The sequence below is a fragment of the Triticum aestivum genome, chromosome 7D (assembly GCF_018294505.1).
Source record: "Triticum aestivum cultivar Chinese Spring chromosome 7D, IWGSC CS RefSeq v2.1, whole genome shotgun sequence".
Taxonomy (NCBI): domain Eukaryota; kingdom Viridiplantae; phylum Streptophyta; class Magnoliopsida; order Poales; family Poaceae; genus Triticum; species Triticum aestivum.
In genome coordinates this window covers 399,198,274-399,219,539 of record NC_057814.1, presented here as the reverse complement: position 1 = coordinate 399,219,539, position 21,266 = coordinate 399,198,274, and the positions used below count along the sequence as shown (strand labels likewise).

At 42.9% G+C, this 21,266-nt stretch overlaps 3 protein-coding genes across 4 annotated transcripts; 2 read left to right on the top strand and 1 right to left on the bottom strand.

Moving 5' to 3' along the window:
* The first annotated feature begins 2,821 nt into the window (after nt 1–2,821).
* LOC123168184 (kinesin-like protein KIN-1) lies at nt 2,822–6,970 on the top strand. 2 transcript variants are annotated; one of them, XM_044586053.1, is made up of 17 exons: nt 2,822–3,092; nt 3,258–3,375; nt 3,737–3,839; nt 3,975–4,018; nt 4,231–4,260; nt 4,361–4,483; nt 4,561–4,586; nt 4,686–4,767; nt 4,895–4,936; nt 5,050–5,083; nt 5,163–5,238; nt 5,496–5,644; nt 5,768–5,829; nt 5,895–5,986; nt 6,076–6,274; nt 6,379–6,561; nt 6,657–6,970. In XM_044586053.1, the coding sequence occupies exons 2-17, from the start codon at nt 3,259–3,261 to the stop codon at nt 6,810–6,812; spliced, it is 1,518 nt and encodes a 505-aa protein (XP_044441988.1). In that variant the 5' UTR covers nt 2,822–3,092; nt 3,258; the 3' UTR covers nt 6,813–6,970. The 2 variants fall into 2 exon arrangements, with proteins under 2 accessions (XP_044441988.1, XP_044441990.1); XM_044586055.1 differs by lacking the exons at nt 2,822–3,092; nt 3,737–3,839 and having other exon boundaries at nt 3,298–3,375.
* Nucleotides 6,971–12,455: 5,485 nt separating this feature from the next.
* On the top strand, nt 12,456–15,054 carry LOC123169327 (28 kDa ribonucleoprotein, chloroplastic). Its single transcript, XM_044587170.1, has 4 exons — nt 12,456–13,055; nt 13,885–13,986; nt 14,117–14,422; nt 14,792–15,054. The coding sequence occupies exons 1-4, from the start codon at nt 12,540–12,542 to the stop codon at nt 14,870–14,872; spliced, it is 1,005 nt and encodes a 334-aa protein (XP_044443105.1). The 5' UTR covers nt 12,456–12,539; the 3' UTR covers nt 14,873–15,054.
* Nucleotides 15,055–15,854: 800 nt separating this feature from the next.
* On the bottom strand, nt 15,855–18,133 carry LOC123167182 (40S ribosomal protein S13-1). The gene is made up of 5 exons (XM_044585015.1): nt 17,973–18,133; nt 17,820–17,892; nt 17,598–17,736; nt 17,324–17,510; nt 15,855–16,088 (listed from the first exon to the last, which is right to left on the bottom strand). Exons 1-5 carry the CDS (start codon nt 17,993–17,995, stop codon nt 16,055–16,057), a joined length of 456 nt encoding a protein of 151 aa, XP_044440950.1. The 5' UTR covers nt 17,996–18,133; the 3' UTR covers nt 15,855–16,054.
* Nucleotides 18,134–21,266: the final 3,133 nt, after the last annotated feature.

Sequence of the window (21,266 nt, the reverse complement as noted above, 5' to 3'; positions counted from 1 at the left end):
TCGTCATCGAACGTTAAGCGTGCGGACCCTACGGGTTCAAGAACTATGTATACATGACCGAGACACCTCTCCGGTCAATAACCAACAACGGAACCTGGATGCTCATATTGGTTCCCACATATTCTACGAAGATCTTTATCGGTCGTATCGTAATGACAACATACGTTATTCCCTTTGTCATCGGTATGTTATTTGCCCGAGATTCGATCGTCGGTATCTTCATACCTAGTTCAATCTTGTTATCGACAAGTCTCTTTACTCGTTTTTTTTTAGGGAGAACGACAATGGGAGAGGCTCCCACTGACTTTGTATTACTCACAAAGGAACAATTACATAAGTGTTACAAAGGGTTTTGTGGCCCCCCGGCCATGCTAGCTATCCACGGTCTTAGTGACCCAAGTTTACAATGTAATTAGACAGGAAAGGATGAAGATCCTCCCGGCAGTTATGTGATAGCAGCTCCAAGAGATGTTTGAATCTAGCTAGCCATGCTCCATGGGAGTGCTGAATCCCTCTAAAGTGTTGATTGTTTCTCTCCATCCACAGACTCCAAGCAGCCAAGAGAAAGATATCCATGAAGAGAGGTTGTCTCCAATTACCCCTACCTCCATGCAAAAGAGCCAGTCTGTTGTCAGCTATCGGCCATGTCACTCCAACTACATCCCAGCAGTGTTGACTAAAGGGGCAATTGAAGAACAGATGTTCCACCGTTTCCTCTGGAGGGTTTTGACAGAACATGCATGCATAGTTGCCCCCCACGACAACAAAGTGCCTGCGTTTGAGCATATTCCTGGTATTCAGACGATCAACTAGGAGTAGCCACCCAAACATCTTGAACTTGATCGGGCTTTTAGCTTTCCAGAGCCATCCAAACGCCTCATCTGCCACAACCTGTTTGTAGCAGTGATTATAGAACTTCTTGGACGAAAAACGCCCGAGCAAGCATTCCCAGACATCACAGTTACCGGCGGCCAGCCGGTTTTGTGGCAACCCCTCCTGGATCTCTTTGATTTCTTCTCTCGCCTGGGTCGAGAGAGGTAGACTAAAAATCATGGAAGGGCCAGTTGCAGTAAGAACCTTAGCAATGGAGTCGTCCTCATTCAAACAAAATGAAAAGGCTCGTGGGTATATATCCATTAATGGGGAATCTTGGGTATTATCAAACCAAATATCTTTCCAGAACAGAGCACTAGAGCCATCCCCGGGGGTGACTTTAGTGATCCCTCGGAATATCCCACTGAGTTGCATTACATCTCTCCACCAGAAAGAACCCACCGCCTCAGATGCATGTGGTATCTTGTTTCGGTAGTAGGCATCCCAAACAAGCTCCACCCAGGGAACATCTTCATGATTATAGAATTTGAAAAGATATTTTAGGAGGAGGGTTGCATTCTGTGTTTTAAGATCAATAACTCCAAGGCCTCCGCAGCGTTTTGGGCGGCAGACAAGCTCCCAGGCCGCAAGAGAGTTATTTTTGACCCCATCATCGGAGTTTTTAGCCCAGAGGCAATGTCTACGCAGCTTGTCCAGATGTTCAATCACCTTTGGGTGTATCTTGATCGTGCACATTGCATATATCATCATCGAAGTCACAACTGAATTGACCAAGGTCAGTTTAGCTCTGGATGACATCAGTGACAGCGCAGTGGATGTCTTCCGTTCAACTGCATGAACCAGCGGCATAAGATCAAGGACACTGGGCCTCGTCGTGCCCATTGGCAGGCCGAGGTATGTGAAGGGCATGGAACCAACAGAGCAACCAAAAACCCCAGCCAGTTCCGTAATACATCATCCCGTAACTAACTCATTAGTCACATTGCTTGCAAGGCTTATCAAGATGTGTATTACCGAGAGGGCCCATAGATACCTCTCCCATACTTGGAGTGACAAATCCTAATCTCGATCTATGCCAACCCAACAAACACCTTCGGAGATACCTGCAGAGCATCTTTATAATCACCCAGTTACGTTGTGACGTTTGATAGCACAGAAGGTATTCTTCCGGTATACGGGAGTTGCATAATCTCATAGTCAAAGGAATATCTATATGTCATGAAGAAAGCAATAGCAATAAAACTTAACGATCAATATGCTAAGCTAATGGATGGGTCTTGTCCATCACATCATTCTTCTAATGATGTGATCCCGTTTATAAAATGACAACACATGTCTATGGTTAAGAAACTTAACCATCTTTAATTAACGAGCTAGTCTAGTAGAGGCTTACTAGGGACACTGTGTTTTGTCTATGTATCCACACATGTATCAAGTTTCTGGTTAATACAATTCTAGTATGAATAATAAACATTTATCATGATATAAGGAAATATAAATAACAACTTTATTATTGCCCGTAGGGCATATTTCCTTCACTGCATGCATCGGACAAATCAAGGCAGGGATGGCCGCCAACCCTTGCCCTGCTAGGTCCTCCGCCACTGCCGGTTTGAACGTCTAAAATCCCACAAACTGGAGGAGGTTTGTGGGTGTCCGGACGTCCGCCACGTAGGCACCAACTGACGGTCCCATCCAAAACCCTTGTGGCACGTTCCGCTCCAGAATCATCATTGCACATTCGTGCCACTCGTTAGTGCAGTTCATAGCAGATGCTAAGGGGCGGACGCCTATCGCATTCATGCCGGTCAAACCGACGTGACCGGACGGCTGACCAGCGCAGCGTCAATGCTGGCACGGCTACCGAGAAGCCTATTCCGGCCTGGATAGCGTCCCAAAGGAATGAAAATCTTTCAAAATGGTGCTAAACTTTGACCAAAAGTCAAAACTGTGATTTTAGCCTTTACACTGGGTACAGCAGCGCACGCGCACACGCACGCCGGCGACGCACACCTCCTGCTCAAGCACGCTGCACGCACACCTCCTGTATCGCGCCCGCCTCCCTCTCCCTCGCCTCTGCATCTCGTCGCCGCACGCGTTCCATCGCCAAACGCCGCCCGGCCCTAAACCTCTAAACCCTACCACCGCGTGCCCCACAGCTGCCCCCGTCGCCGCCACTGCCGCTCCGGTTCTTCTTCGTCGGGACTCGTCCTTGCCGTGTCCGCCCCGTCCGCAACCTTTGGCCATTGGGTTTTGAGGTACGAGCTTCTCAAACCCCACCGGTCTCCACCATTTCCGGGTGTGCGGATGCGCACCCCGCGCACCATCTTGATCCGCCGCTGAATTTCGAAACCCCGAGCGGTTAGCCGCTGTGTCACTTGAATTTTTCTACCACCCAAATTGACACCTATCTGAATCGCCAGGATGTCCAACTCCAACGTCACAGTGTGTGTGCGATTCAGGCCGCTGAGCCACAAAGAGAGGAAGGCCAATGACAAGGTCTGCTTCAAGAAATTGGACTCCGAGTCTTTTGTTTTCAAGGTTTGGACACTCTTCTGCCTTTAGCTCTGTGATGTGAGGCATACAGATGAATGTTCATGTGCAGTTTCTCGCAAGACGCACAGTTGTATTTTGATCCAGATTACTGAATTTGTTCAAACTATTGCATGCCTGCAGCCTTATGTTACAATAGTAGCCTGCTTGATATCCCCTGCACAACTACATAGTACAGTAGTACTTATTAAACCAGTAGCTAATAAAGTGAGGAACAATGCCTTATCCTATTTTCCTTTTGATAAGATTATTAACAAAAAATCCCTGTGATCTTGTTGGCACAGTTTTTGTGCTTCCTCGTGGTTGATTAGTGCGGTTTCCCTGACGTGTTGCATAATACTTGGGTTAGGATGAGCGCGACGAAGATGTCATATTCAGCTTTGACAAGGTGTTCTATGATGATGCGGAACAGTCTGATGTATACAATTTCCTTGCAGTGCCCATTGTTGCAGGTTTTCATTCTTTTTGTTTCTTTCAAAATTTATGCATAAGGTAGTCAGAGCTTTTTTGTATTACTACAGTTTTGTCATGACTGGACACTTCAGTAGCCACCATAGTACTAATTGAGTAACTAATATTTCGAACAGATGCTGTCAATGGAATAAATGGGACCATAATTTCTTATGGTCAGGTATGTGTTCCTGCAAACACCTTGTATCCTCATTTACCAGCTTTACACAAATATTTGGGAAAACTTATGCATAGATAAACCCCCATTGTGTGTTAAAGCAAGGCTTGGCCTACTTACAGTCTCAAACTTACACTAAGCAGTGCATCTATGAAATGAGACACTTCTACCTGTAAACAGTGCTAACAATTTATTTGTACTTTGCATTTGTACAGACTGGAGCTGGAAAAACATATAGCATGGAGGTAAAGTGAACATCCCTGGGCTTAAATTTATGGGATGATCACTGAATGCGCCACTTCAGCTTTGGCCTAACATGTTTGTTTAATTTGGATGTTGAAACAGGGGCCAAGCATCTTGCACTGCAATGAGCTGAAAACTGGACTGGTTCAGCGTGTTGTAAATGATCTTTTTGAATGTTTAAGAACATCAGAAGACATCACTACATGGACTGTGAAATTGTCAATGGTAAAATACCATTTTCGTGCGCTGATTGTGAATTCACATTGATAGATCTTTACTTACACTATTTTACGATTTCTCAGGTGGAGATATATTTGGAAAAAGTAAGGTGAGAATATGCTTGATGTTTCTGTATGGATCCTGTATAGAGTTTCTTTTATAAAACGCTGCTACGAGGGGAATCGAGTTTTTTCTCCTTATATCTCAGGGACCTTCTTGACTTGTCCAAGGACAACCTACAAATCAAGGAGAGTAAAAGCCAAGGGATTTTTATTTATGGAGCAACAGAGGTCAGACAGAAATGCATCTGTACTTCCTGTTTCATTTCCCTTCTGTATATGTAAGAAAAGAAGTGTTCAGCATCTTTCCTTTGAGGGCTTCTTTTCATGTCTGGTAACTGTGAAACTATAACTGCAGATATCGATTATGAATAGTTCAGATGCCTTGGAGCGCCTTTCTGTAAGTTTTGCTGGGGTTTCCTTGTTTCTCTTATAATCGCAGTTGATTTTTTCTTGGAGCGCCTTTCTGTAAGTAAATGCCAGATTATTTATGTTTACTGGTCTAAATTACAGGAAGGAATTGCCAACAGAGCTGTTGGAGAAACACGTATCCTCTATCTACCATTTCTGAACAGTTGAAAAACATTTCAATGTTGTAAATTTTGTCGTCCTAAATGAATATGTAGAAATGAACCTGGCCAGCAGTAGAAGTCACTGCGTGTACATTTTCTCCGTGCAGCATGGATCCACTGCAGATGATAAGTATGCTCGAATAACAAACATCAATAGTTGATAGCTGTTTCCCTTTTATGTTGATGTAATTGTATAAAACCATAACCGCATACATCACCTTTTTTATGCAATTCATGCTAACTCAACAGGTTGCCTTGTGCTCCTTCATGTTAGTATAGTAGGCATCAATTTCTGCGTTAATGCCATTCCTCTTTCTTTGTGCTATGGACTGTTATATCTGTCTGGATTATATGTGGGCAGCTAGTAACTTTCTTTTAATCTTACAGGGTAAGGGCCGGGAAGATTGTTCTTGTTGACTTGGCTGGTTCAGAGAAAGTTGAGAAAACTGGTGCTGAAGGGCGTGTTCTTGATGAGGCGAAAACAATCAACAAGTCGCTCTCAGCTCTTGGAAATGTTATTAATGCCCTAACTACTGGTAAGTGGCAAATACAAGTATACAACGATACTCTGTGCAAAGACTAAACACAAAACGTAGTTACTCCGCTATTGTACCTTTCTGATTAATGATCAGCTTTACTTATCTTTTTTTCATCTCCAGCTAAACCGAATCATGTCCCTTACCGTGACTCGAAGCTTACACGCATACTTCAAGATGCACTGGTCTGTCAAAATATTCTTCAGTATTTCCAAATCTGCAGGTTTGTTTACATGGCTGTTGCTTGCAGGGTGGCAGCTCAAGAGCTGCATTGCTATGCTGCTGTTCTCCTAGTTCGTCGAACGCACCAGAAAGTCTGTCTACCATTCGCTTTGGAACCAGGCATATCCCTTGAACATTGCATACTTGCATAATTTTTGTACTATTGCTGTGCTGCAGTTTATCATAACTCTATATCGATATCCATCCAGGACGAAGCTCATAAAGACTCTACCCAAACTGATTCCCAATGAAGTGGACAGCGTCAAGAAGCCCACCTGCTATTCTCATGATCAAGATGATCCGCGTGGCAGAGCACCAAGCAAGGCTGGTAGCAGCCAGTCTGAGGTGTCCGATCCGAGCCTTGATTCTTATGATCATGATGATTTGCGTGACAGGATACTGAGCAAGGTTAGTATAGCAAGCAAGCAACTAACCAGAAGTGGTCGATTCGGTCCCACCCTACGTCCTGCGCAGCAGATATATCTCACTTGCCACTGAAAATGTCTGTGCAGCTAAGGTTGAGTCTGAAGGAGGAGGACGTGGATCTGCTGGAGGAGCTGTTTGTGCAGGAAGGTATCATCTTCGACCCCGACGCAGCGGTGCCGGACATCGACCTGGCGTTCCAAGACGTCGCGAGCCGGCAGATTGTGTCGCTCGTGCAAACAGTGGAGGAGCTCACAGAAACTGTGCAAGAGGTATGTGTAGCACCAACCAAACCTGCGTCCTCCTGCTGTTCCTGCTATCCAGCTCTCCAAGGTGGGTAACTCCTGAGTGCGTGTCGATGGTGCAGCTCACTGACGAGAACGAGAAATTGAGGCATCAGCTCGAGTTCGCGCAGGAGATCGCCGCCCGCGCCCAGTGCGCCACCGCGGACCGGAGCCGTGGTGCCCTGTTTGGTTTCGTGCCGGCGGCCGTCCTCCGCCCCTTTGGATTCGTTCCAGACTGATGGCTCGAACAGACAGCCGGCGTCACGTAGATTCCGCAAATATTTTGCTGCCATAAACATCACAGCAATGTTAATCCTGAGTGCCTTGAGGATCATGTAGTGACACCTTATGACAGACTCTTCCTTTTTTGACAGAGTATGGCAGATTCTTCTGGAAATCAGTTTTGGCTCTAGGGAGTACATGCTCCTCCGTGCCAAAAATGGATTTTACCAATGTCAAAGAAAAAGAAAAGATGTGTTCATTATCACACCCAAATGATACATGCAAATTTCCAGGGGAAAAACTTAAGCATTTAAACTTGTGCAAAATGGCAAGTTGAACGCCAAATGTTACACTTAATTTTGTTTTTTCACCAACGAAGCATTGCTATCCCATATGGCATGAAAATTGTCAAGCACACTTGTTACATTAATGTGAATATCTAAAAAAATATAATTTTCAAATTTTAGTTACTATTTATTTTGGTTTACTGTTCATTATGTGTATATGCTTCTTAGAGCCAAAATCCGCGTCTAGATTCTTGTTGTGTTACTGTTTTAGACTTGGCTGGTAGACAAACCTATTTCTCTCAACATGTAATCTCTATATCTAAATAGCTAGCCCCCACTAACTAACCTATTTCTCTCAACATGTGAGCATGCCACCTCATCTTTTATATCTAAATAGCTAGCCCTCACTAACCAATTTCTCTCAACATGCAAGCATATCACCTCAGTATGCAACATGTATGGAAAAATGCGTACCTCAACATGCAATGCTGCAGATGAATAATGTCACCTCAACATCCAAACATGCATGACAATTTCTATTATACTATGCTATTTATATTTATTAAATATTATAGAACTATAAAATGGTTTGAAGCCCATCACAGAGGGTCAATATCCTCTTCAATGTTGTTCTTTCAACAAAAATAGGCCGAGCCAATCCATGGTGTCACGTCCATCATTGTGTCGGCAGCAGAAGGTTGGCCTTTATTTTGAGAAACACACATTTAGGTCAAACATTCACTTGAACGAAATACTCCCTTTATTCCACAATGTAGTGCTTCCTCTATCCCCGTGCTTCAACTTTGACCGTAAATTTAACTATCAAGACCGATTGCGGCGGGAGCAAAAGTTATATCAGTGAATTCGTATTCGAAAGAAGTTTTTAATTATGTAACTTTTTCTCCCGCCGCAGTCGGTCTCGTTCGTTAAATTTATGGTCAAAGTTCGACCTCGGGAAGCGCGGGCGCACTATATTTTGAAATGGAGGGAGTACGTTTTCTCCACGTTTGATTTTGCAGACGCATGTAATAGTTCAGGCACTGGTGGAGGGGGCCATTGCCCCCCTCCCCCTATTTTACAACGGTGTAAATTAATTGTTATATTTTGAGCGAGACATTTATTGCAATGGTATGATTTTATATCAGCAAGACATCTCTTGGTAGCACGGTAGACATTTCTTCATTGTTTTTCTGTGTATCAATGTTAGCAGAATTAGAAGCCTCTCAATGTTAGTACTCTGCCCAAAAAAGAGAAGTATGCACAGGAATAGATACAGGATACTGCAAATAGAACATTTGCAATTCTATTAAAATCCTAGGCGTCCAAATATGTAGCCATGTTTGAGTTCAGAGGCAGCAAAATGGATCATCAAAAGACAAATCTTGTGTGTCCAAATATGTAGGCACGTTTGAACAGGTGTCTCTACTAGCTGAACGGGATGGCTCAGCGCCTCAGCCTCCAGCGGGATTATTATGTACCCAAGTACAGGATGGTTGTGGGGTTCTATTTGCAATTTGTACAACTTTTCATCAGGCAACGCACATTCTCTATCCAACGGTTCAAGATGAAGTTTTCATGTTTTCACTAAATGTATGGTTTCCACTAGATATGTACTCATTTTTTTTAGTGTGCGCATAAGTTTCTTCTGTTTTTCTCATTAGTATGCGCGTTCCACATTCATAGCATCTGTTTCCATCTATGCCCCATTAACTACGCCAGTTCCCAATGAAAAGCAAGCATACAGGAAAAGCATGCAGGGCTGTATGCGGGCTGACCGCGTGGGGAAGCTAACCTAGGCATACTCTGGATACTCGAGCAGATTACTCACGCCCAGGGGCAAATTGGTCAAAAAAAATCGAACCATTGCTCTCCTTGGTATGCGGGCCAAGAGTTATACGCAGGGTAAAAAGAAGAGTTAAATACACCGTGGATGCCTAAACTTGTCCTGCGTGGTCACTTTGGTGCCTAAAGTTGTAAAATACATGAATGTGATGCTCGAACTTGTCCGGTCGTGCAAATACGGTGCCTTTTACCGTATCCGGGCGTACTGCCCTGACCACATGGCACGCCCGCATGGAGGTGGCCCGCATGTAAGTGTGGGGGCATTTTTTACAACCAACCCCCTCAGATTTATTTTTAATATGGTCCCACATTTTTTAGAGCCAGCTCCCTCAGATTTAATTTTAATGCGGTCCCGCATATCAACTCAGGCGAGCGGATGAATGAAATAGTAAAAAGAAAAATAAATGTGCCTCGCATGCACAAGACATACATGTTAACCACTACGTCAAACACACCAGTATGTGTAAATGGCAGATACAACGGCTTTTATAACAATGATACCATGTGAACAATAAAGAAAAATAATAAGAAAGAAAAGGGGGATTCAAAGTTCGAACTCAGGAGCTCAGTCGTGCCAGCCTTGTAAGCTAGCTAGTAAACCAAGCAAGATTTTACGCTAAATTTAGAGGAAAACCATCTTATGTAAAATATAAAATTATCATATTTATTTTTGGTGTTGTATCTAATCATTTGTAGTATTATTTTTCTTAATACTGGACCTCGTGTGCGTGGTATGCATACATGCACACGTCAGTGACAATTCATTTGTTTGACGCACCTAAATTATTCACTTGTTACCATACGGAACAATCTCATTACGGTCTAAATTATATTTATCCCATTAGAGCATCTAGTTGGAATTTTCCTGCTGATTTATTTGTCGATGTAAACAGTATTTCTTCCTTTTAGTCATCACGTGGTGCCCTGCCTCGTGGTTACCTTAGGTTTGCCGTGCATTCAAAAACTTGACAACATGTATTTTAAAAACATGTTCAACGTGTATTGAGAAAATTTATTTTGTAAAATTATGCTTATATTTCTACAAACACCTTTAACATGTTTTAATACATTCTAGAATTACTATTATTAGACAATAACTTTTAATACACGTTGAACAGTTACATTGTCGATTTTTTGCAATTGTGTAGTATTTTAAATCAATGAATATAGGCAATAATTGTCTGTGCTTGTGGTCCTGCATCAGGATGCATAAATTTACACAATAATTTTTAATATATGTTGACCTGTCTAAATCCACATAAAATTTGGAAAAAGTTCATGTTTACCTCTTCAAAGTAACAATAATGAAAATAGATTAAAGAATTAAAATGCACAATAATTGCCTACTTATATTTTTTGTATTTTTGATGGTAAAATTTACATATAAAAACTAAACAGGAACTGAAAAATAAACAAAAAGAAAACATGTGAAGGAAGTGCAGAGAGATACGCGGACTAGGTCTATGTATATGAGTACTAGCTAATACTAGAACGCATCATGTTCTGCCGGATGGTCTGCTCATGCCCGCACTAAGCAGTAGGTCTACCTGTAATTTATTTGAGCGACTTCTCTCTCTGTCATGTTGACATATGAGATCTATATTTCTAATTTGAATAAAACATGAGGTATTTTCTGCAAAAGAAAATCACCAGCTCGTATTTCACGCGGGCAGCCCATACGGTCGCATACAGCCAGAGGCACCGTATATGCACGGGAGGACAAGTTATAACACCACTTTTATGTATTTTGCAAGTTTAGATACCAAACTGGCCGTGACGGACAAGTTAAGGCACCGGTGGTGTATTTACTCTAAAAAGAATCGGAGGAACTACTGTTGTTTCCAGTTACATGCCTGTTAAGAGCATCTCCAACAACCTTCGTATTTTTGCACTCAATTGCTATTTTAGCAATTGACCAAAAAATCTTCTCCAATAGTCTTTGTATAAGTGGCCCCCATCAAAAAAATTACAAAGCTTTATGCTTGCACCTAGACTTTGTATATTTGCAAAGTGGAGAGGCCACTTGCTATAATTTTACAAACCCTCCTAAAGTAGCCCCTTCAGTTTTTTGTCTCAATAACGGGCGGGCCCTGTATGTGTTGTGTATGTTGTGTGCGCGTGTATGTGTGTTCTGTGTACCTTTTTTTAGCATGGTTATTTTTTTCATGTCGCATGTGTGTTGTGTTGTGTACCTTTTTTGCATGGATTTTTTCTTGAAGTGTGTATGTGTACGTGCACATGTGTATGTGACGTGAATGGTGGCGAGTTGTGAAATTATATGTATTCATGTATGTAAGCTAGTGTGTAGTGTGTATGACGAACTCTCCTCACATGTCATTGTGTGTCTTGTACAAATATAGCAAATCCAGTATACAAAGGCTGCCAAAGCACAACTTGATTTGGATTGCTAAACTTTCTCTCTCCTTTTTCTATCAACATTTTTTAGCACTCCAATATACAAAGGTTGTTTGAGAGGCTCTAACCAATAATGCTCGGGCTTGGTAATGATGTGATTGAAGTATAAGGAACCAAAGACAAAGTAGCAGTACAAGACCCCGAAACAATAAAAAAAATGTCATTTTTCTAAACAAAATCGCACAATGAGAGTGCATTAAAAAATTCATCCATAGTACTTTCTCTTCAACTCTTCTACCCCCTCCCCTCCCAAAAGCACGAACATAAGTACATAACTTAACAAAATTGGTCCCTGTTTTTTTGGGTTTTGTTTTCAGAAACTAAAAGAAAGAGAAAAAGGATTTGCAATTCAGCAAGAAAAGAAAACTCGGATGCACCGACTTTATTCATCATTCTTTTTTGCAAAAAAAAAGATCCAGATATCAAAGTTCAGCAGAAATACAAAGCATCTCGAACACAATAAAAGTTACATTAAGATTTCATGACCCCCAAACAACTACTACTGCCGTCAGAATGAGCCGTCGATGCGCCGTTGTCGCCGCTCCCCTACCGGAGCCGGCTTGACCTTGCCAATGACAGCCAGGAAGTCTTCGTGCACGTGCCCTAAGAGCCAGCGCCCTGGAGCCGCAATCGTCGCCGTTGAACCCTTGCTTGCAGAGATCTGAAGCACTGACACCAAATCTCGTCACAAGACGAGAAACCCTGACCTCACCGCTCCAAAGAGGTGGCACAAATCTACGCCGAAGCTCCGTCGACTAGGATGAACTCGAGGATGGTCGAAACCCGGAAGACAAACTCAAAGAAGTAGCGCCATCATCTGGCCGAGCACTGCATCTGCGAAGACTAAAAAAACCTAACCTAAATTGCTAACCGGAGCGGAGGCACCGGGATTCTCCTCCCCGTCACCGGCAACTGGTGACAAATTACATCAGATAGAGATCAATCAAACTACAGATGGACCAAGAAAATCTGATTCCAACCAAAATTTGAATTCTTTGACATCGCTGCCTCTAGTTTCATCTTTATCGCCACTTTTTTCGCAGCTATTGCTCTACTGCACGGAGCAAATTGCATACGTGGCTAAACATCGGGCCGCTCATCTCGTCCATGCGAGAAAGCTCGGCACTCAGCGCCTCTTTCCTTCTCCCCCCGTGCTCGTGCTCGGCTGTTCTCCCTCCTCCCTATCCGACCGCCACCGCCATGGCCTCCGCCCCTGCCCTGTATCACACCCTGCTTCACTTTCTCAACCCGATCCATTCTCACCACCTATCCTCTCCCCCCACACGCCACCGCCACCGCTGCCTCGCCCTCTCCTCCGCCGCCGCGCGCCTCCCCAACCCCAACGCCGCCGCCCCCTCTCGTTTCGGCCCGGTGAGGACAGCCAGCGCGAGCCAACTAGCGTTCGAGACAGAGGATGGGGAGGAGACGCCTCTAGCGTTCGATACAGAGGAGGAAGAGGAGGCGCCTCGTTGGCCCGCTACGCAGGCGCAGTCTGACGACGAGGATGACGAGCAGGAGTGGGCCGGGGGCAATGGCACGGCGGCGCACGGGGAGGAGGAGCATTATGGCGGAGATCCGGCGGCCGAGGATGGGAGCGGGTGGACGCGGCGGCAGCCGCGGCCGCGCGAGCTGTTCGTGTGCAACCTGCCCCGCAGGTGCGGCGTCGACGAACTGCTCGAGCTCTTCGGGCCATACGGCACCGTCCTCTCCGTCGAGGTGCGCTCCCTTGCATTTCACGCGGTCGCGTGCCTGCTCTGCTGTCGGATTCATACTGTTATTATACGCTATACACGGTGTTTATCATCCATGAAGAAGAATTGCACGGGCCAGCTGAAACACTAGTAACGCCCCGCCTGGCTCCAAGTGGCTTGGGACATGGGAGGTACTAGGAGATAGGCATGGCTCGTGCAGCCATGGACCATGGTATTCCCCAGGCCTATGACTGACCATCCATGCTCGGGAGTTCATAGAATTAAGTGAAGTTACTAGGCAACCCCATACATAGAGTTAACTCACCTGCCTGACCATCAGCAAGGCTAGCAACTCCACAGATCTCAATGGATGCTCTGAACCACCTGTTACGCAGCAGGTTTGGTATTTTGGATAATTCAATCGTGCAGAGAAAACAGCAGTCTGTCGTTTTTTTTTCCTTTTTATGTACTTTATTTGGATGTTTACAATCTCTACTGGTGGCTCTTGCGCTTATCATTCCACAATATCTTACTGAAAACTGCTGATGAACAAATGGTGGGGTTTATATCAGATGCTTCTTGTTTTCATGTCTCTCGTGGTGCTGTATTAGTCGGTAATATTCGATCGACACACCAGTGACCTGAACTTGGTGCCATTTGGCTAGTATCTGTTGAATGATGTCCTAGTTTAGGTCTCAGTAAAATCTACATTCTAATTGCTGCCTTAGTTATATGTGTAATTGCATATGATACGTATGATGGTGTCACATCCTTGGGTAATATTTTGTTGCTTCCAATTAAGATTCTGGAGGCTCATTTTGATGTTAATATTTGAAGTTGTTAACAACCCGCAGGTTTCTCGTGATGCCGAGACCGGGATTAGTCGAGGATGTGGCTTTGTTATGATGCGTTCTCTTGCAGAAGCTAGAACAGCTATCAATGCTCTCGATGGATTTGTGAGTCATACAATTGGCTCCATTTTCTCTGTAGTTTCTTCTCAACTTGCATATTGTCTACAAATGAAAGTGTTCCGTGTAGTAATCCAATTACGAATTACTCTCTTTTACTTCCATGTTTCTCTTATAGGACCTGGATGGGCGTGAGATGTTTGTAAAACTAGCGGCTCATGTCGTTGCTAGTAGGAGAAATCCCAGCCTGTCCCATACACCACCCATGAAGGACCATATCTTTGAAAGTCGATACAAGATCTATGTTGGCAACCTTGCATGGTCTGTTCAACCTCAACACTTGAGGGAGCACTTTACTCAGTGTGGAACTGTTGTTAGTACAAGGCTGCTGACAGATCGCAAAGGAGGGAGAAGTCGTGTCTATGGATTCCTTTCGTTTTCTTCAGCCGAAGAGCTTGAGGCTGCTCTGCAGCTTAACAATACGGTATAATTCTTCAACCTCTATGTTTTGCTACTTATTCCCTCGGGTTTGATATTAGAATGGAAACCACAAATCCTTGTTGAATTTATTTCAAGAAACTTCATATATGCATACCTTCAGAATCTGCATCTCGGGTTAGTTTGTATAAGAAAGTCCTATATAAGTAAAATGGGATTACATTTGTTCCAGAAAGTTTCGGCATAACCTGAAGCCTACCAGTAGCTCCATGATATCTAAGCACCTCCATTTCATATTTTTTCCTAATTACACTCTGTCTATATACACTTTTTTATGCCACTCCCAATGATATTGCGAGTTTGCGACTATGTTGACAACTATCATATCTTATCTCGACTCTTACTAATGCAACAGGAATTTCATGGACGGGATATCATCGTCAGAGAAGCTCATGTAAAATCGCCAGATACACTAAGCCAAACCCTTGAGAGTTAGACCTGCAAGCTACTGTGTTTATTTTTGTCTGGCTTATTTGCCAATTGAGTTCATTGTTCAGGCGCAAGCGCAACTAAGTAGCTAACATCTTCTGTATGTACGGAGTAATGTAGTGTGATGTACCATTGCAATTTTGCCGAAATACAATCATTAACATGAATGGACTGACTGGGTTGACCATATACCGGTTATCTGAAATCTTGTGTGGGATCTTGACAATTCATTCTACTCCTCTGCGATTGGATTTCCTCTGCCTCTTCTTCTTTGATGCCAGTGTCACACGATCTGTGGTCTTCCACGATTGTATCACACCTGAGGATGTTGCCAAGGGTGTGTATTTGCTTGATGTGGAGGCCTTGAGGTCAATAAAGTCTTCTTTTTCAAAGAAAAAAGAAGGATGTTGCCGTACTGCCATAGTGATCATGTGTAACATGAGGATGTTGCCAAGGGTGTTGTACAGGTTTGAGGGACACTTTAGTTTTTCATGCCAAAATTTGAGAACTTTGGCAACATTGTTTGAAATAGGTGGCCAATTGGTTTTGATCTCAAAATTTGGATAGGTTATGTTTTCTTTATCTCTTCAGTCGACTTCTGCAGCTTAACAGGAACAAGGGCGCCAAATTATAGTAATTTGTTCATGTAACATAATACGAACGCATTAGTAATGGCAACATCTCAGCAAACCTCTGCACCATTCATAAAGGGATGAAAAATCTCAAAAACCTATGAAACCTTCATACTACAGGAATCTAGCATATGAACCTTACCAAATCAAAATTCTCCTTTGATGCCATACTATTTTCTGAGGATGTGGTCAACATTTAAATTCGAAAACACTCAAGTATTTGAATGCTGAACTAGAGGCCTAGTTCAGAGTACTTCTAAACCGCTGAGTAAGAGCAAAGCAAGCAAAGTATACGATCTTCAGCCGAAGAGCAACATGTACTATTGGAAAAAACATACGGTAACTGCTAACTGTAACTGACAAAATCTGGGCACATTATAACAGTCGTTTAACAGACAGAACAGTGAAACCATAAAGGTTTTACAGCATCCTCCAGGCAAACATAGAAAATTTGCAGCATCTGCTTGGCTCCAAACTCTCATAAAGCATTACATAAGAATGGTTTCCAGAACAATCAAGCTTTAATCAGCTAAGAGCACACCAGATCTGGATCTCCCTTAAGCCACCAGAGTGCTGGCGGTGGTAGACTCGCTGCAGAGGCGAAAGAATTGTGTTAGCAAAACATTTGTTGTATGAGATGACACGATTGGCAACATACATTAGGAATACTATAAGATAAGTCCAACGGAAATGCTTTACGTATGAAAAAGGCAGTCTGATATGTGTACAAATTCATCCAGGCCATACAACAAATGCAACAGAGAGTGAATATAAACTGCCGTACCATTATCATTGAACTGCCTTCGGTTCAACAACAATGTTTACATTACATAGATGCAAGTTTAGTTGGCACCTTTGCCTTGGGCTACCCATTTGTATTTTAAAAGACTAAAATGCACACTCATAAATGACTTGCTCGGCACTGCTCGGCACATCAGATAACCAATGATTTTATTCGTATAAATTTAAATGCAATTTCATCATTATAGATTTGCTTCAGAATGGCATGATTCAGCCAACAGAATAGACCACCACTGAGTAGGAATTTAAAATAGATAAATGCAATTGTAGAAATGTTGCAGTTTGAAGAACACATTGTATGTGTCACCCAGACACACATACGTGGGATAATGACACATATCAGTATCATAACCAGTTGCATTTTTCAAAACTGCAAACATTTCAGTTGGGTTGATCTAATTTCTCTTTAACACAAGTATTGTGATCTTCATCAAATTCCTATTTCATATCCAAACTAAAGAAGTTACATTATCATGCTGGCAAATTGTAGTCATTTAGTAACACACAAAATGCATAGGTGTTCTCCATTTAGATCTTCAAAAATGTCTGAAGTGGCTATATCATCACTTCATAACATCAATCTTTACAAGTCAAACTATTGACTCATATACTTATAATTTTGGTGTGCACACCGAATCAGCAGTGTCCACTACAGTATGCCAGTACGGGAATGCCTTACTAACACCAATTAGCAGCACATCCGCCACAAACACAACTAAGCTTAATCACAGGCATAACTAAGTAGTTTAGAATCCCATTTCTCTAAAATTCCTGTCCCATGAGAACAGAACAGCCAACAGATCAGCATCTAAATACATTTATAAGTAGCCTCATCTGAAGTAGTACCAAACACGTACTCCTACTCAACAACCTATATGTAGCACACATTCTACAGCTCATATGTAGCAAGTGGCACACAAACAGCGAACTGTTCACTGTACTTGCGTACTAAACTGATAAGGCGTCACAATTCACCGAAGCTATAGCAGAAGAAAGATTAATGGCATTGGGATTGAGTGACTTACTACTTCCAGGTGGGCGGGAGCTTCTTGGTGCGCTTGTAGTAGCGAGCGAGGCGGTGGATCCTGCTCTCCACAAGGATGAGCCTGAACTTAGAGTCCTTGTCCTTCCTGTTCCTCTCCAGGTGCTTCCTTATCGCCACCGCCTTCTTGATCAGAAAGTAGAGATCCTCCGGGATCTCTGGCGCCAGCCCTGCGCACCAACACTCACACAATCAATCCACTATCAACACATAGAGCACTCTGAGAAAGACGAGGGGGGATCTAATCTATTTCTCACCATGGGCCTTGAGGATGCGGAGGATCTTGCTCCCGGTGACGCTCTTGACGAGGGGGATGCCGTGCTGGTCACGGAGCAGGACGCCGATCTGCGACGGCATCTGGCCCTTCTTCGCGGCCTTGGTGATTAACTCGTCCACCTGCACACGAGCCCGACGCACGCATCAGCCAGCCATATCACATCGAATCGAGGGGGCGAAGAGAAGGTGAGGCTTCTTCTTACATCGGCGACGGCGGTCTTGACCCAGCTTGGTGGAGTCCTCTTGTACGGCAGCGCTGACGACGAGATGCCCTTCCTGCGTCACAGAGTCGCGGAGACGCCATTAGACCAGAAAATTCACAGGATTGCGGTGGCAGTGCAGGGGGTGAGGATTACCCGCGGCTGTGCATGCGCCCCATGGCTGCGGCTGCTGCGGCGGCGAGGGGAGTGGCGGCGGCGGCGGTGGCGGCGGGAAGGGCGAGAGAGGCGCGAGTGGTGAGAGGATAGAAAAGAGCCTGGTTAGGGTTCTGGGGTTCCACTTATTTGAGGGCTTTCTTATATTTTGGTCCTTCAGGTAATGCCCATTTAGATCCATGATCACGCCGCGTTGCAACGTGGACTGGGCTAGTGTGGGCCTTCAAAACCAGCGTTTTAACAACTGCGGCTCACACATGTGTCCTAGTCCAACAGGGAAGCTTGTGAAAACGATGATTCCTATATCTCGCGTAGGGCGGCGGATAGCAACCAAACGCATAGCTCCTCTCCCACTTATTTGCTTGGTGTCACATAGGGTGAAGTAGAACTGCTTGTATTTTTATGAAGACTCCCCATCTGGTTTTGGGCAGGTTTTCCTTTTTCTCTCTGTTTTTCCTTGTCAGTTTTATCTCGATTTTTCATTTTTGGTTTTTGGTTTTATATTTATATTTTATATTTTTTAAATATATGAACAATTTTTAAAGTTGTGACAATTTTTTAAATTCTAAAGAAATCATGAATATTTTTATGTATTCGCAAACAATCTTCGAAATCTGGAAACAATTCTGAATTTATTTGATTCAGAACATTAAAGAAAAATCATGAACACTTATTGAAATACATGAACATGTTTTCAAAATCATGAACAATTATTTAAATCCAGGAACATTACACAAGGTTGTGAGCATTTTTTTAATTCGGAATTTTTTTAATTCATGAATAGCTTTTGAAATTTGGGAATTTTGAAAATTTCCAAACATTTTTTCAAATCATAAAGATTTTTTGAAATATGGGATATTTTTAAAATCTACAAAGATTTTTTTCAAATTCATATTTTTTGAAATGTTGTGAAAAAAAATATGAGTTTTGGAAAAAGTTGAAATCCTGATTTTTTTTAAGAAGCAAAGAAAACAGAGAAGAAAACACAAAAAATAGGGGAGCCTCGCCCCTCATATGGGCCGACCCAAAACTAGTGCGAAGGAAAGGCGCTCCGTGTTTCCTCTCTATTCCCCACATAAGTCGGGGAAAAGGAGGTCAAGGTGAAAAGGCCACCATTCTGCGTTTTTGAGATGAAATAACATTTTGTTCTAAAAGAAGAGAAGAAATGACATTCACTAAGAAAAAATGGTAGAAAAAGACAGGGTCTTGGGATAAAGACAAACACGAAATTAGGGCTCCTCCTCTAGTCGGCAAAATATTATGCTTGAAGTAAGTGCAATGATAAAAGGCATGTGCGACGAGTGGAAATGGCAAGCACATTAACATTTTTAACATTTGGGACCTAGGAGTGCGCATGCACCCCGTCCAGGATTTCGCTTGGGAACTTTCTTGAAGAAAGCACCATGAAATTACAAGACTCGATAGGTTCGAAAACCTTTTGGGCTATCAATGTAAAGTGTCTCTTGAGCGTCTGACGTCCAGTTATGGCATTGAATCTCACCAAGCCAAGCACCTTTCTTGGTGAAGTCGTCTTACTAACGGATGGTCAACACGGCCGGAGCCGCAATGGTACGGGGGCGACGTGGGACCATTTAGTTTGGGGGTGGGTACTGGTACAGGTACTCAATGCACCAATCCAAATGAAGCTTTTTTCAACTCTCTGCACGGACTAGAACAGTGCATGAGGATTTACATGCTTGGGACCGAGTAACTTTGAAGGGACGAAAAAGGAGAATAAATAAGTTTAAAAATAGTTAGAGAGGTTGAAGCGTGTTCCTATCAATGGGGAATTAGAGAGGTTGAAGCATGTTCCTATCAATGGGGAATCACGTTCGAGGGAGAAGGAAATTTTAGTACTCATGGAAAATCTTTTGGATCAACAAGAAATTTTCTGGTTATAGAGAGGCCGAGCAAACTGGTTGTTAGATGGGGATCGCAATACATCGCTTTTTCATAATGCTGCAACTACCAGGAAAAAAAGGAACAACATTAAGAAACTTCTGGATGATGATCTGAAGGAACATATTATGAGTTACTTCTCCAGTGCTTTTACCTCGGATGTTCTAAACCTAAACCAGCAAGTCTTGTCCCTTGTCCAGAGTAGAGCGATTGTAGACATGAATAATGTTTTGCTTGGCCCTTATACTTTTCATGATGTTCGTAAGGCTCTTTTTTATATTGGAGAATTAAAGGCTCCAGGGACATATGGACTTCATGCTATTTTTTATAAAATATTTTGGCCCATGCTACGGGATGATTTGGTTGATGAGGTCTTGCAAGCGGTGAATACCTGCACAATTCCATCCGGATGGAATGACACTACGATTGTGTTGATCCCTAGGATCAATTCACCAGAGAGAAGGTAACCTAGTTTAGACCTATCAGTCTTTGCAATGTGGTTTATAAAGTTGTCTCCAAAATATTGGTAGCGCGATTGAAAGTTTTGTTGCCTCATATTATTAGTCCCACCCAAAGTGCTTTTGTGCCCGGGAGAATGATTATGGACAATGTTTTAGTGGCCTACGAGAGCTTTTATACTATTAGAAATAAGAGGGAAGGAAAAGAGGGTTTATGCGCGATCAAGCTTGATATGCACAGAGCTTATGACCGAGTTGAATGGCATTTCTTGAAGGGAATTGTGTTAAAACTTGGTTTTCAGGAAGGATGGATAGATCTTATGATGAAATGCGTCTTCACTATTGATTATAGGGTTTGAATTAATGATGAAGAAACTGAAAGTTTCAAGCCTATGAGAGGTTTAAGACAAGGCGATCCATTATCTGCGAAGTATCATTACTTCTGGAGCTCTCAACAGGGAGCCTCTATTTTGATTAGTAGGCCACATTATATTAATGCACACACCAAATTACAGCACACATGGCATCTCTCGGAAGAATTGCACACAGATAGCACATAGGGGTTTACAGGGAGGCACTATTGGATTAGAGTCCCCTAAGCATCACAAAGATACTCACTTATTTTTATGTTTTCATGCATGTAGGTATTGAACATGATCATAATGAATATGATAATTGGTGCACGGGAGGAATATTGCGGAACAATCTACTAGCTAGCAAACTTGGCATGATGGAGGATGGCCTATCTTATTCACCCATCAAGGTGCTTGCTCTAACTTGGCAAGGTTATATTAGTCGCACGTATCTTGCATATGATGTCTTTCATTACTTCTACTTTGTTACACCACCATCTGATTAGTTGACACATCATATATGAGAATATGACATGCCTATCCATTTTATGTACCTATTCCATGTG

Bases quoted from the DNA above. Each gene is read 5' to 3' on its own strand.
- LOC123168184 (XM_044586053.1), top strand. From the start codon at position 3,259: ATGTCCAACTCCAACGTCACAGTGTGTGTGCGATTCAGGCCGCTGAGC. The intron at 5,239-5,495 runs GTATGCTCGAAT...TTAATCTTACAG, and splicing joins GGATCCACTGCAGATGATAA to GGTAAGGGCCGGGAAGATTG. The intron at 5,830-5,894 runs GTCTGTCAAAAT...TGTTGCTTGCAG, and splicing joins GCATACTTCAAGATGCACTG to GGTGGCAGCTCAAGAGCTGC.
- LOC123169327 (XM_044587170.1), top strand. From the start codon at position 12,540: ATGGCCTCCGCCCCTGCCCTGTATCACACCCTGCTTCACTTTCTCAAC. The intron at 13,987-14,116 runs GTGAGTCATACA...TTTCTCTTATAG, and splicing joins TCAATGCTCTCGATGGATTT to GACCTGGATGGGCGTGAGAT. The intron at 14,423-14,791 runs GTATAATTCTTC...CTAATGCAACAG, and splicing joins CTCTGCAGCTTAACAATACG to GAATTTCATGGACGGGATAT.
- LOC123167182 (XM_044585015.1), bottom strand. From the start codon at position 17,995: ATGGGGCGCATGCACAGCCGCGG. The intron at 17,893-17,972 runs GTAATCCTCACC...TCTGTGACGCAG, and splicing joins GGGCGCATGCACAGCCGCGG to GAAGGGCATCTCGTCGTCAG. The intron at 16,089-17,323 runs GTAAGTCACTCA...TCGCCTCTGCAG, and splicing joins CTCCCGCCCACCTGGAAGTA to CGAGTCTACCACCGCCAGCA.